The sequence below is a fragment of the Tupaia chinensis genome, unplaced genomic scaffold, assembly GCF_000334495.1.
Source record: "Tupaia chinensis unplaced genomic scaffold, TupChi_1.0 Scaffold000320_1, whole genome shotgun sequence".
Classification (NCBI taxonomy): domain Eukaryota; kingdom Metazoa; phylum Chordata; class Mammalia; order Scandentia; family Tupaiidae; genus Tupaia; species Tupaia belangeri.
This window is the reverse complement of record NW_006159813.1, coordinates 2,853,105-2,864,633: the sequence shown is the minus strand read 5'-3', so window position 1 is coordinate 2,864,633 and position 11,529 is coordinate 2,853,105. Positions and strand designations below refer to the sequence as shown.

Here is an 11,529-nt window from a genome sequence, read left to right as displayed (position 1 = left end):
TCCTTTTTCGCAAGAATTGGGACTCAGCAAGGTGAAGGGACTGTCCTGAGGTCACTCAGCTCAGCTGTGACAACCCTCAGTTCTGCCTGGGTTCAGAGTCTCAGTTCTGGTCCACACTGCCTCTCACGAAGGCCTTAGACACTGATGCAACTGCCACCCTAACCCCAGTTCCTAAATCGACCCCCTCCTCCTCCCCACCCCAGTGATCTGCCTGGGTTGCCTACCAGTCAGTCGATCTGTGTTTCTCTCCCGGGGGCCCGTAGGAGAAAAGCTGGAGAGGAGAATTCTTTTTCCACACTTGGGGACAGTTAGGGAGCACCAGGACAGGCCCTGACTGGGCAGTGCCCACTGACTCACCACCCTGACTCCAGTCTCTTGACCCTCCTGTGGAGTGTGGGTAGCTGAGGCCAAAGCTGTGCACCTGGCTCCCTGCCCACCTGTGAGGGAGCAGAGGTTATCTGGGCTCCATGTTCAATATCAGAGTAGAAGGGGGCGGAGCAATGAAATGTCCCAGGAGGCAGACCATTCAGGTAAAATGTTGAAGTTTAGAGGAAGTTTATGTCACCCAGATAGAAAGGGTGAGTCTTAGGACCAGCAGATGGCAAAGTGATTATGTCGCTGAACTCCCACATAGTCCATGGCGGTTCCAGTCTCGGACCGGCAACTTAAACTCACCCCAGCGCCTGTGTGTGCGTGCCCAAGATCCCAAAAGGAGAATGGAGGAGAAGGGATTGCATAGTGGTCATCCCTCCTAGGGAGTGATTTCTCTCTGTCTCTCTGGTGGCGAGTGCTCAGACCCTATAGCAAAAAAAAAAAAAAAAAATCTCTCTCGAGAAAAAAAAAAAAAAAAGGATGAGTCTTGTCCTGTCTAAACGTATTTGAATTCAGTGGTTTTAAAAAATAAACTGGTCATTTTTACCCCACAGGTTGGCCACTCTGGAACTTAAAGGGCCTTGGCTTCTTCCTTCCCTGAACCCCTTTTATTCCAGACTTCTCACTGTGTGTCTGTGCGTCTGTCTGGTGTTCTCTGGGTGTGTGTCAGGAGCAGTGTCTTCCTCTGCTGTGTCTGGTTGCTCAGGTTGGCAGGCTCCCTCACTTCTCCCCGCCTCCCCTTCCTCCCTTTCTCCCTCCCTCTTTGTAGGGAGGCTCTTGGCCCAGGTCCCTGAGCCGGGGCGGGAGCAGGCAGAGGATGCAGGAGGGGTGAAGTCACGTCTCCCTTGAACCCCACACCGCTGGCTTTTCAGAGCCTCGCCAGGAACCCGAGGCCAGAGCCCCAGACAGCGCCGACAGTGCGCTCCTCCACCCTCCCAGCGCCACCGGCCTCGCCCATGTCTCAGTACGCGCCCAGTTCGGACTTCAAGAGGGCTTTGGACAGCAGTCCCGAGGCCAACACTGAGGATGACAAGACCGAGGAGGACGTGCCCATGCCCAAGAACTACCTGTGGCTCACCATCGTCTCATGTTTTTGCCCCGCGTACCCCATCAACATCGTGGCTTTGGTCTTCTCCATCATGGTGAGTGAGTTGAGGCCAGAAGCAGACAGAAACGACCTGGGGCGGCACTGTGCCCTTCCTGGGGACACACCGCGCTCTCCGTAGCCCCGCGCGCTAGGAGTTCTTTGCCCCTCTGCACCTCCTCCCCTTCTTCCTCAGCTTCTCGAAGCTTTACCCAACCCTTGGCAGCTCCTCTGCGCGGGGCTCAGCCCCGACCAAGCCTCCTCCTGGTTAACTTTCCTCCTTTCTGCAGCGCCCGCGGTGCGCTGTCTCTCCAACCCCGAGGATTTCTCGCGTGTGCTTTGCTGCTTCTGTCTGTCTCCTCCGACGCGCCTAGGTACTTGCCCTGGTCTTCTCAACCCGGCTTTCGAGGGCCCCACTGCCGCGACCCTAGCGGACACCTCTCTGTGAGCGCGCGGGCTCTCCATCCCCTTCACGGCTGCGCCGCGCACCCGGCTTTCCGCGCCCGGGGCTGTCTCGGTCTCCGCACACGTCCGGCTCTTTGCTGCGCCCGGGACACCCTCCAAGGGTCCCCCAGGCGATTCCCGACGACCGCCCCTATACCCCGGTCCCGCGCTTTGGGATGGCACTCTCTCCGAAACAGCTTCTCCTTTTTCCCTCTCTCTATCTCTCTGTCTCTCTCTCTGTCTCTCGCCTCTCCTCAGCATCCCTTTCCTGACTGAGCACCCAAGGCTGACTCACACCGGCTCTTTCTCTCCTAGCCCTGCTTGGGCTCCCCCACGCCCCTTTCCCCAGTAACGTGCATGCTCGCCCCTCTCACTTTCTATCCCCACCTCGCCGTAGTTCCTCTACCATTTGCTGCGCACTGAGCCTATCCCCGCCCTCTTGGCTTCCGGGTGGGCTCCCAGGCTCCGCTCCATCGCTCTGGCCTGCTCCCGGGGCGCTCCAGTGAATGCGCCCCGCACCGCCTCGGCACTGGCCTCGGCATCTGCGAGCCTCTCTAGGAGGTGCCTGGGTCCGCTGTCCCGGAGCTCAGCTCCAAGGCCCTCTTCAACCCTCGTGTGAACTCCGAGGCGAACCCCACCACGAGGGCAAGCGCCCGCGAAGTCCTCGCCTTATTGACTGGAGCAGCTGGCCCGGGGGTGGCGGCGGGGTGAGGTTCCGACCAACGCTGTCCCGGGACAACCCTTGCAAGTGCGCTCCTCCCCCACGGCCCATCTCGCCTGGCTGGGCCGCGGAACCCCAGGGCCCCAGAAAGGGAGAGTCGGATTCAGCGCAGTGAGGACTGTAAGCTAGCCCTCCTCCACACGTCAGGGCCGTCAGGGCCCACCACGTTTGCCCACAGGTGGCACCAAATCCCCTTCGTGGGTACCCAGGAAGCCTCCCTATGCACCCACTGGCCCATTCCCAAACCCCGTTTGTAGGCTGGATCTGCACCAACATTCCAGTGCACAAACACTTTAGGTCCCCCTACCTGGGTTCAAATCCCAGTTCCACTACTCGCTAGTGCATAATCTGATGCAGGAAATCACGGCATCTCTCTGAACCCCAGTCTCTGTAAAACGGGAATAATCATAGCCATATTTCTTAGAGTCGTGAGCATTAATAACACTTTAAAGGCTAAGAATGGTCCTCGGCCTGGTGGTAGTACTAATAGATCTTTACTCAAATCTCACTTGTGGGGCCTTCTCTGATCACTGTTTAAAAAAAAAAAAACAATAACAACTATATACAAACGGTTCAAGTTTTCCTTCCTGCTGTTTTTTGGCCAAAGCACTCCTCTCCATCTGATGCATTATTTCATTTATTAATATGCTTACTGTGTGTTCCCGCAATAGAATATACTCTCAATGAGGGCAAGGATATTTATCGATGTTGTTGTTGCCATACCCTCAGCACCCAGGAGAAAACTGGCATGTGGTAGATGCTTCATCAATAGCATGAAAGGAAAGCATGCGTGACTGAGGTGTTAATGGATCACATCCGCTTTATTTCTGTTGCTTTCTTTCCATCCTGGAGCCCCAGAAGCCATTGCATCAGGTTTCTTAGGACCAACCAGCCAATTTCCTCCCTTCCTTCCTCTCCCCAGATATCCGGTCTTAGGGTTTTTTGCAGAGAGGCTGGAAGAGGTAGAGCAGCCAGATTCTCCAGGCAGCGGCAGACTCTCTGGCTGGCACTGCTGCCCACAGTCTGTCCTGATTTATTAATGATGCAGCCGATTCACCCCTTTCCCCCATGCCACCTGGAGAACTGCCAACGAAGGCTTTTCCCCTCATTGGTCTGAGGTCAGCTAACACTTCAGCTGGTGGTGACAGGCTGGATGCTAATGATGTCACTGGGTGTGCCCCCCGGGGTATGAGGGAGTATGAGATTTGTAGATGCCTTGAATAGTAATCTCAGTTTTCCAATCCCTTCATCCTCAATCCCTCTCTCAAGCCTTTTTCAATAGTGTTATGAGGGACCAGCAGTTAGCATAATGGCTATGTTGCTGGACTCCCATGTAGCCAACCGCAGCTCAAGTCCCGGACCCGGTGGCTTAAACTCACACCGGGCGTGTGTGTGTGTGTGCCCAAGATCCTGAGAGGAGAATGGAGGAGAAGGGATTGCGGTGTGCCCATCCCCCCTGGGAGGTGATTTCGTGCTTTCTGTTTTTCTGTCTCCCTCTCTCTTTCTGGTAAGTGTACGTGCCCTATAGCAAAAACCTCTCAAAAAAACAAAAAAGTGTTCTGAGACCCCACTCTGCTGTAAGAACTACTAGAGACAGAAAGTTGACCGAGGGCAAATTTCATACCTTTTTAAGATCTTAGTTTCTTCCTCTATAAAATGGGAGTGTGGAAGGTTTTTAATTGAGCGAAATTGTTGCAGGGATAGACAAAATATAGCATGTCAATCCCTGGGTACATGCAGTTGTCAGATGGATGGATCTGGAACCTGGAGGCAGCACATGTCACACGTGAAAACACACAGAACATCAAATGAGTGAAACCCAGATTCCAAAAAGTGCCTTCCACACATCCTTATTGCACACTCATTAAGGTACTGCAAGTGTTTTTCTATTGATACAACACAGACCTCAGCTTAATCAGCACCATCATGGGACCAGCAGATGGGTTGTTTTTGTTAGGACCTTTGGTTTAACAACTTGAATTAGACGTAGTCTGGATCTCCAGTGATCTAGGATGGAAAGGTCTTGGGCGGTAGTTTGAATTCTAGATCCCTAGAATTCTAGAACCAAGTGTCAGTGGCCATCCTCCCCTATGTCACGGTGACAGGGGGAGGGTGGCCACAGACAGGGCCTGCTTGGGTGACATGCATATCTATGAGCCTAGAAGAGAGCCTTCGAGGACGAAGGAAAGTTTCATTCTGAAGTATCTGAACTCTCGCCATGACGCACCTTGGTGTTTATCTTATTTCATTCATTTTACTGGATATTGCGGGATCCTTTTAATCTAGAAACTCACACATTCAGTTCTGGGAAATTTTTCTTATTTATTTGATCATTTCCTCTCTGCAATTATTTGTTTTTTTATTTTTCTGGAACTTTCTGATTAGATGTTCTATTTCTGAGAATAATTCTCAAATTTTATTATGTTTTCTTGACTATTAATGAGAGAATATGTTCTTCTTTTTTATTATTATTATATACTATATGTCATATGAAATTTATCAGTACCAGGACCAGCAGATGGCATAATGGTTATGTTGCTGGACTCCCATATGGCCAACTGCAGTTCAAATTCTGGACCTGGCAGCTTGAAACTCACCCTGGGTGTGTGTGCATGTGTGCCCCAAATCCCGAGAGGAGAATGGAGGAAAAAGGATTGCTGCATGGCTATCCCCCGTGGGAAGTATTTTTTGCTTTCTGTCTCTGTCTTTCTGGTGAACGTACATACTCTATAGCACAAAACAAACAAACAAAATCAATACCATTTTATAACCATTTTTAAGTATACAACTAGTGGCGTTAAGAACATTTGCACTGTTGAGTAACCATCACTGCTATCCCTCAGAACTGAAAGTCCGTACCCATAAAACCGTAATTCCTTATTTCTCCCTCTCCTACCCCTGGAAACTACCATACTGGTTTCTGTCTCTCTAAGTTTAACTACTCTAGGTACTTCATATAAGTGGAATCATGTTTTTCAAGCCACAGGGCTGGCTTCATTTACTTAACACAATGTCTTCATGCTTCATCCAAGTCCTAGCACATGCCAGAATTTTCTTCCTTTCAAAGACTGATTAACATTCCATTATTTGTTTAGACCACTTTCTATTTATCTTGTATTTATCCATTCATCATCCACTTGGAGACTTGGGTCCCTTCCTAATTTTCCTGTGGTATTGGCTGCCTTTGCATTATTTTTCTTTTTTTTTTTTTTTTTTTTTTTTGCTACAGGCACGTGCGCTTGCCAGGAAGACAGAGAGAGACAGAGAGACAGAAAGCGAGAAATCACCCCCCAGGGGGGATGGCCACACCACAATCCCTTCTCCTCCATTCTCCTCTCGGGATCTTGGGCACGCACACACACACACCCAGAGCGAGTTTAAGCCACCAGGTCCAGGACTCGAACCACAGTCAACTACATGGGAGTCCAGCGACATAGCCATTATGCCAACTGCTGGTCCCTAATTTTCCACCTTTTAAAGTCTCCTTCCTTCCTTTTTATTGCCAAAGGGTGCTTGTACTCACCAGAGAGAGAGAGAGAGAGAAAGTATCCCCAAGTAGAGTGTGATCATGCCGCAATCCCTTTCCTCTATTTCTCCTTTCCATCAGGATTTTGGGTACACACACACACACACACACACACACACACACACACACAAATATGCCTGCTGTTTTTTCAAGCCAGTGGATATGAGATTCGAACCATGATCGGCCTTATCAGATCCAGCTCTGGAGGCACTGCAGCTTAACCACTGTGCTACGGGGCCAGCCCTTTATTACTTTCTTGAGCTTCCCTCAACTTTAACTTTCAGTCCTCCAGTCTCCTGTCTGTAAGGGAGCAAAGGAGGGGCAGCAGCCTCTTTGTTCAACATGCCGACTTTCCATTCAGCCCATTTCCAAGATGGCGCTCTGGCTCTGCTCCCGGCTGTGCCTGGTATCTAGAGTCTTTCTGTCAGAGCTGGTGAGGAAGTAGGTGCCTGGCTGCAGGCGGTGGTGCCCAGTCTTTGGCAGTCTCCTAACTTCTGAAACAGACTTTCAGACATGCCTCCTCTCTTCAACCCTACTCTTCATTCCTGCCTTCAAAGATGATGTCTTCAGTGGGTACCTCCAATTTCTGAGCCTTCCTGGAGTTTCCCAGGCACACTGAGTCCCTTCTCATTGGTTGCTCTTTCTATAGGATTTGGTTTTCTGTGTTGTTTACTTTTTAAAGTCAGTCAATGCTCAACTAGCCATTTTCCATCTTCTAAGATTTTTGTCATCTCCCTCATTTCTTTTTCTGTTCTCCTAATTTTTCCTTGACTTTTATTTCACTTACTATCATCTTAAGTGTTTCAGAAGGGAATGGATAAAAACAGGTATGCTTAATACTCCATGCAGAACCAAAAGTCCTCCTTGCATATATATAGGTGTTCAATTCAACATTAATGTGAAGGGACTTCCAAAAGTTGTGAGAAAATGGAATTAAAGTATTAGTTCACGCTAGTGTTTGAAATCCATGCTGTTTTTTCATTTTCCATAAACTTTTTCAAGACCCCTTGTGCTTATCTTGAGGATGCAAAAAATATTTATTCCACTGACATGTCTCCTGGTTGTTGTTTTTATTCTCATCAAATTTGCTAGTCTCAATAAAAGCAACAACAACAACAACAAAACTGGTACTGGAAGAGGTAAAAGATTGAATCTCTAAAATATATAAATCTTAATCATCATCTTCACCGATACTTATAGGGTTCCAGCTGTGTTCTGGCCAATGAGCTGAAAGCTTTTAACTTCTATCATTTAGTCTCACTGTTGCACAACCCCCTTTTACAGAGTGAAAAAACTATGCTTCAGAAAAAACTGAGTCACCTGCATGAAATCAGACACATAGTTAAGTAAAATGAAAGGGTTGAACTTCAGTGCTTGGTCTCTAGATAGATAGGTGTGAGAGAAAAGGGGGTCTGATGAAAGGAGGCTTATAAGCTATGTTTTAGTTTTTTTTGTTTTTAATAGCCAGAGGGTGCGTGTGCTTGCCAAAGAGAGCCAGAGAGACACAGTGAGGGAGAAAGCAACCTCCTGTGGGGTGCGGTCACCTCACAATCCCTTCTCCTCTGTTTCTCCATGTGATTTTGGGCACACATGCACGTGTACCTGGTATATTTTTTAAGCCTTTGGGCCAGGATTCAAACCTGCAGTGGGTGGTATATGGCACCCTTGACCAATAGGCTACAAGACCAGTCCAGTCATTGGCTATATTGTATCTATGATTAGGGAGACCAATTATTTCAGTTGTGCAATGATCGCATTATAATGTCGTAAAATTGAGACTTGGCATGGATTTAACAGCAGTCTTCCAAGGTAGGTAGTAAATTCCAGCTACAAAACCAATAAACAGGGTCAGCAGGTGGCACTGTGATTAAGGCACTGGATTCCCACATGGCTGAACGCCATTTGAATCCCAGACCTAGCAGCTTGGTTTCTCACTCTCCCCGCCCCCACTCAAATTGAATAACAATAATTAATTAACAAATAATATAAAATTTAAAAACCCAAATAGACACAGAACTCGCCCTAAATTTGCCAACATTCCTGCAACTTGCCTGGAACCTCAGTTCCTCCAGACCTGGGAGGGCAGAGACCGACTGATCTGATTTATCTCTTGCCAGTGATAAAGGAGCATACCAATGCCTGGAACGGAGTCTGGCGTATAATAGATGCTCAATAAATTATTGCTGAATGAACATTCTCTAGGAAATAGGAACATTCCCCAGGGACTAGGGATTAGGAAGTTAGAGGGTTCCTTTCAGATAGAATAGAGGTACCCTGGGGTGGGTAGGAGCATGACGAATAGGCTCTGAGAGCCCGTCTGCGCTCCACCTACCAAACTGTGAGCCCTGGAGCACGAAGAGTACCATAGTCAAAGTCAAACAGGTACAATAGGGGCAGCAGTCGCTCAGACCGGAGAAAGCTTCTGAGATATGTATCCCCCGATAGAGTTTAAGGACACTTTCTACAAATCGAGTTTCAACACACAGAAGAGCAGAGGCAGTGTCTGACCCACCAGCCTTCTGCTACAACAGGACACGTACTGAAACTCGTGAGGTGCACTTTCTCACAACTCCAGACTCCCCTTGTTCCACATGAGTGATGGAAAGAACACAAACGCCCAGAGCTTGAAGAACAGTCTTCTCCCATGTGTATTTCTTCAAGTAGTTTTATTCTCTAGCACCTACTCCTGCTTTACAATTTTATGGAAGGCATCTCAGACTTGGCTTAATAAACAAAGGTATTGGTTTTTTTTTTTTTTTTGAGAGGTTTTTTTCGCTATAGGGTGCGTGCGCTCGCCAGACAGACAGAGAGAGACATAGAGACAGAAAGCAAGAAATCACCCCCCAGGGGGGATGGTCACACCGCAATCCCCTCTCCTCCACTCTCCTCTCGGGATCTTGGGCACGCACGCACACGTGCCCGGCGTGAGTTTTAAGCCACCGGGTCCGGGACGCGAACCACGGTCGACTACGTGGGAGTCCAGCGACATAGCCATTACGCTAACTGCTGGTTCCCACAAAGGTATTGTTTTGAGATTACTGCCCCCCTCCTTTCTTTTTTACCATTCCGGGAACTAGTTATCTGGAGCCTTGTCAATATTTTCCACACATCTGTGTTTACATCAACTTGCATTATCGACTAGTGTTTCTTAGTTGGGGTGCTATTGGTATTTGGGGAGTATCAGTTCTTCACTGGAGGACAGTCGCTAGCATTGCAGGATATAAGTACTTTGACTCTTCCCACCAAATGCCAATACTGCTCCAATTAATTAAGACCACTATACATGGTTCCCCACATTTCTCAATGCCTCTGTGTGGGATGGTGTGCAACCCTCAGCAGAGACCCCCAAGCATACCCTTGCTGTGCCTGAGTTTATTGCAAATTACAGGTGAGAATGAATATAGCCAGGACTGAACATTACAGAACACCTGGCAGAACTGGTAGGACACCTTCTTCCTGCACACCCTTCCTCTTCCTTTTTGACCTTTGGAGTCCTTGTGATGACATTTATTTATTTATTTATTTATTTAAAGATTTTTGCTATAAGGCATGTGCACTCACCAGAGAGATAGACAGAGAGACATAAAGCAAGAAATCACACATACCCCCAGGGTGGATGGCCACACCACAATCTCTTCTCCATTCTCGTCTCAGGAATTTGGGCACGCACACACACATATCCAGCATGAGTTTCAAGCCTCCAGGTCTGAGACTCGAACTGCGGTTGGCCATATGGGAGTCCAACGACATAACCATTACACCATCTGGTGGTCCTGGTATTGATAAATTTCATGTGATATATAGTATATAATAATAAAAAAGAAGAAAATATTTCCTCATTAATAGTCAAGAAAGCATAATAAAATTTGAGAATTATTCTCAGAAATAGAACATCTAATCAGAAAGTTCCAGAAAAATAAAAGAACTAATAATTGCAGAGAGGAAATGATCAAATAAATAAGAAAAATTTCCCAGAACTGAATGTGTGAGTTTCTAGATTAAAAGGATCCCGCAATATCCAGTAAAATGAATGAAACAAGATATACACCAAGGTGCGTCATGGTGAGAGATCAGATACTTCAGAATGAAACTTTCCTTCGTCCTCTAAGGCTCTCTTCTAGGCTCATAGATATGCATGTCACCCAAGCAGCCCCTGCCTTGTTGGTGGCTTTAATCATTTCACCGTGACATGGGAGAGGACAGCCACTGACATTTGGTCTGTAGGAATCTAGAATTCAAATTACTGTTTGAGACCTTTCAATCCTAGATCATTGGACATATAGACTATGTCTATTTCAAGTTGTTAAAACCAAAGTTCTTATCAGAGAAAATACATTTTAATTTGCTGGGGAAATGCTATAGAGTCTAGATTTATCATCATATGGGGAGGATATAGATGATAAAAGATTGGCCACTAATAAATGGTTGCCGAAACCATGTTATGGGCAGATAAGATTCATTATATTCTGTCAATTTTTGTATACTTTTTAAAATTGACATAATATAAAGTAAAAATGGTGCCAGCCTGATAACCTAGTAGTTAAGGGAGTCAGATTCCACATGGCAAACTGTAGTTCAAATCCCAGCCCTGTGTCTTAAAAAACATGCCAGGCAAATGTATGTGCCCCCAAGACCCAATAGCTGAGGAAATAGAAGGGATTGAAGTATGGCCGTACCCAGTTGGGGAGCGCTTTCTGTCTCTTTCTGTCCATCTCTCTCTGGTGAGTGCACACTCCCTCGGCAATCAAGAAAAAGAAAAAGGAAAAAAAGAAATCTACACAGAACCTTCCTTTCAAAATCATTGAAAACTTGCCCAGATGAATGAGAGATAAGATAACAAGACAGCGACTATTAAGTGAGTTGGCCAAAGCTGAGATGGTGTTTGTCATCATGGATAAGCAAATCACTTCTGACATATAATGTGTAAATTTTAATAACAACTTTGGAGAAAACCTTCAAATAATTCTCAAGAGGAAGCCAGGTAGCATTCACATCCTGGAACAGAGCTTCTCAAACTTTAATCACAGGAGGATCTTGTTAGAATGCAGATTTCACTTCTCTTTCAAGTCTTAATTGGTAGATAGGCCTTTCTTAATTGCTCTTTCTCTTTCACCCAAAGCTGTGTGCCCCGCTGGATTTCTCTCCACTCATTTTCTTTCCCTGCATATATACTGAGCTGTACGTATGAGCTCTTGAGGTTGCAACCTTAGTCCAAGCGCTTAACACAAAGCTGGGCATGTGGGCAACTTGCAACAAATGTTTAATGAATGAGTGCATGAGTGGATGAATGAATGAATGAATGGCTAGCTAGGCCTAAGTCTGCTCCTACCTTTATCCTTTTTTTTTTTCCTCTGAAATTTTTTTTTTATTAATTTACATTCA

At 46.9% G+C, this 11,529-nt stretch overlaps 1 protein-coding gene across 1 annotated transcript in view; it reads left to right on the top strand.

The window, feature by feature from the left end:
- Positions 1–1,258: 1,258 nt before the first annotated feature.
- TMEM233 (transmembrane protein 233) overlaps positions 1,259–11,529 on the top strand; it is a 31,636-nt gene continuing 21,365 nt past the window's right edge. Inside the window, exon 1 of the mRNA XM_006151589.3 lies at positions 1,259–1,514. Within this exon, the coding sequence (XP_006151651.1) occupies positions 1,329–1,514 (186 nt within the window). The 5' untranslated portion in view covers positions 1,259–1,328. The remainder of the gene's footprint in view (positions 1,515–11,529) is intronic.